Raw genomic sequence first — 1,186 nt, forward strand, 5'->3', positions numbered from 1 at the left:
TCAAGCATAGCAACTTCTCTAGCTTCGTCCGCCAGCTCAATACCTATGTACGTATATTTAAAAATAAAATTTAATTTTGATGCAAAAATACGTGCATTCAATTACCTAATATTACATTAATAAAAATAATTACTTTTCATGTTAACTGCATGAATAATCATCAAAAAAAATATATATATAATTATACGATTGTATTGATGATTTATTACTTAAATTTATGGACTACTATAATTATATAAGTTCCTATAACATGATATATTATGGTTTATTTGATTTTTTTTTTGTTAATAAGGAACATAAAATTAAGGATCCTAATTTTGTTATTTCTAAACTTTATCTTAAATTGATCAAGAAAAATTTTGTTTGAATATCAAATTAAAAAGTGCCCATCTCATGATGACCATCATGGAAAGTGATACAAAATTATAAGTGAAGGTGGTAGGTTTTGAAAGCGAGAAATTTGGATGGACATTAATTTGTGACTCTCTTTAGTATTTTATTATTTCATAATATCTATCCCAATTAACATTTCTATAAATTGGAAAACCTAAACGGCTGATGAATATCCCTCTTTGGTCAAGAAGTTGACTACTAGAAAGTTATTGTCATAAAAAGTAAAAGAAAACAAAAATTTTCATTCTCTTTAGTTCACCATGATGGAACATTTTTACCAATATTTCTACGACCTATTAGGCTTTGTCATATATATGTTTATATTCAATAAAGCTTTTTCATTAATTGAGGAATGTATGATACATATATTAAAGTTCTATTTGAGTATTTGTTACCACTCAAAACTAGAATATAATATATAACCGTGTATCTTATTAATGACGTGTTGTTGCTTCGGTGTGAAAATGTTATAGAAAAGACTCTATCAAAGTTAGAAACTATAGTATATAGTAGATTAGAATAAATTATTACTGGTCAAATATATATATTTTTTTCTTGTATTGTTTTCAGTTCATGTTATGCTATGCATGTACATGTGCTTGTGACGGTTCAGGTGGGAACCGCCATAATAAATAAAAGGGTCAAAAATCAATTTTTGGGGGCGCTATATGGTTTAATAATAAAACGGAATACTCACAGACTTATTTATTTTAATGCAAATTGTAAAGTATCTAAGGCAGCCATTTATTTAACGCTGAGCTTTCATGATATATATAGGTGGAAGATATTAAAT

At 26.6% G+C, this 1,186-nt stretch overlaps 1 protein-coding gene across 1 annotated transcript in view; it reads left to right on the forward strand.

Moving 5' to 3' along the window:
* The window catches only part of LOC107492553 (heat stress transcription factor B-3), a gene marked incomplete in the record, with an annotated part of 3,391 nt that overhangs the window by 514 nt on the left and 1,691 nt on the right, over positions 1 to 1,186 (forward strand). Inside the window, 1 exon segment of the mRNA XM_016113596.3 lies at positions 1 to 47. Coding sequence (XP_015969082.2) covers positions 1 to 47 — 47 coding nt within the window.

Source organism: Arachis duranensis, chromosome 6, assembly GCF_000817695.3.
Source record: "Arachis duranensis cultivar V14167 chromosome 6, aradu.V14167.gnm2.J7QH, whole genome shotgun sequence".
In the NCBI taxonomy this organism is placed as follows: Eukaryota; Viridiplantae; Streptophyta; class Magnoliopsida; order Fabales; family Fabaceae; genus Arachis; species Arachis duranensis.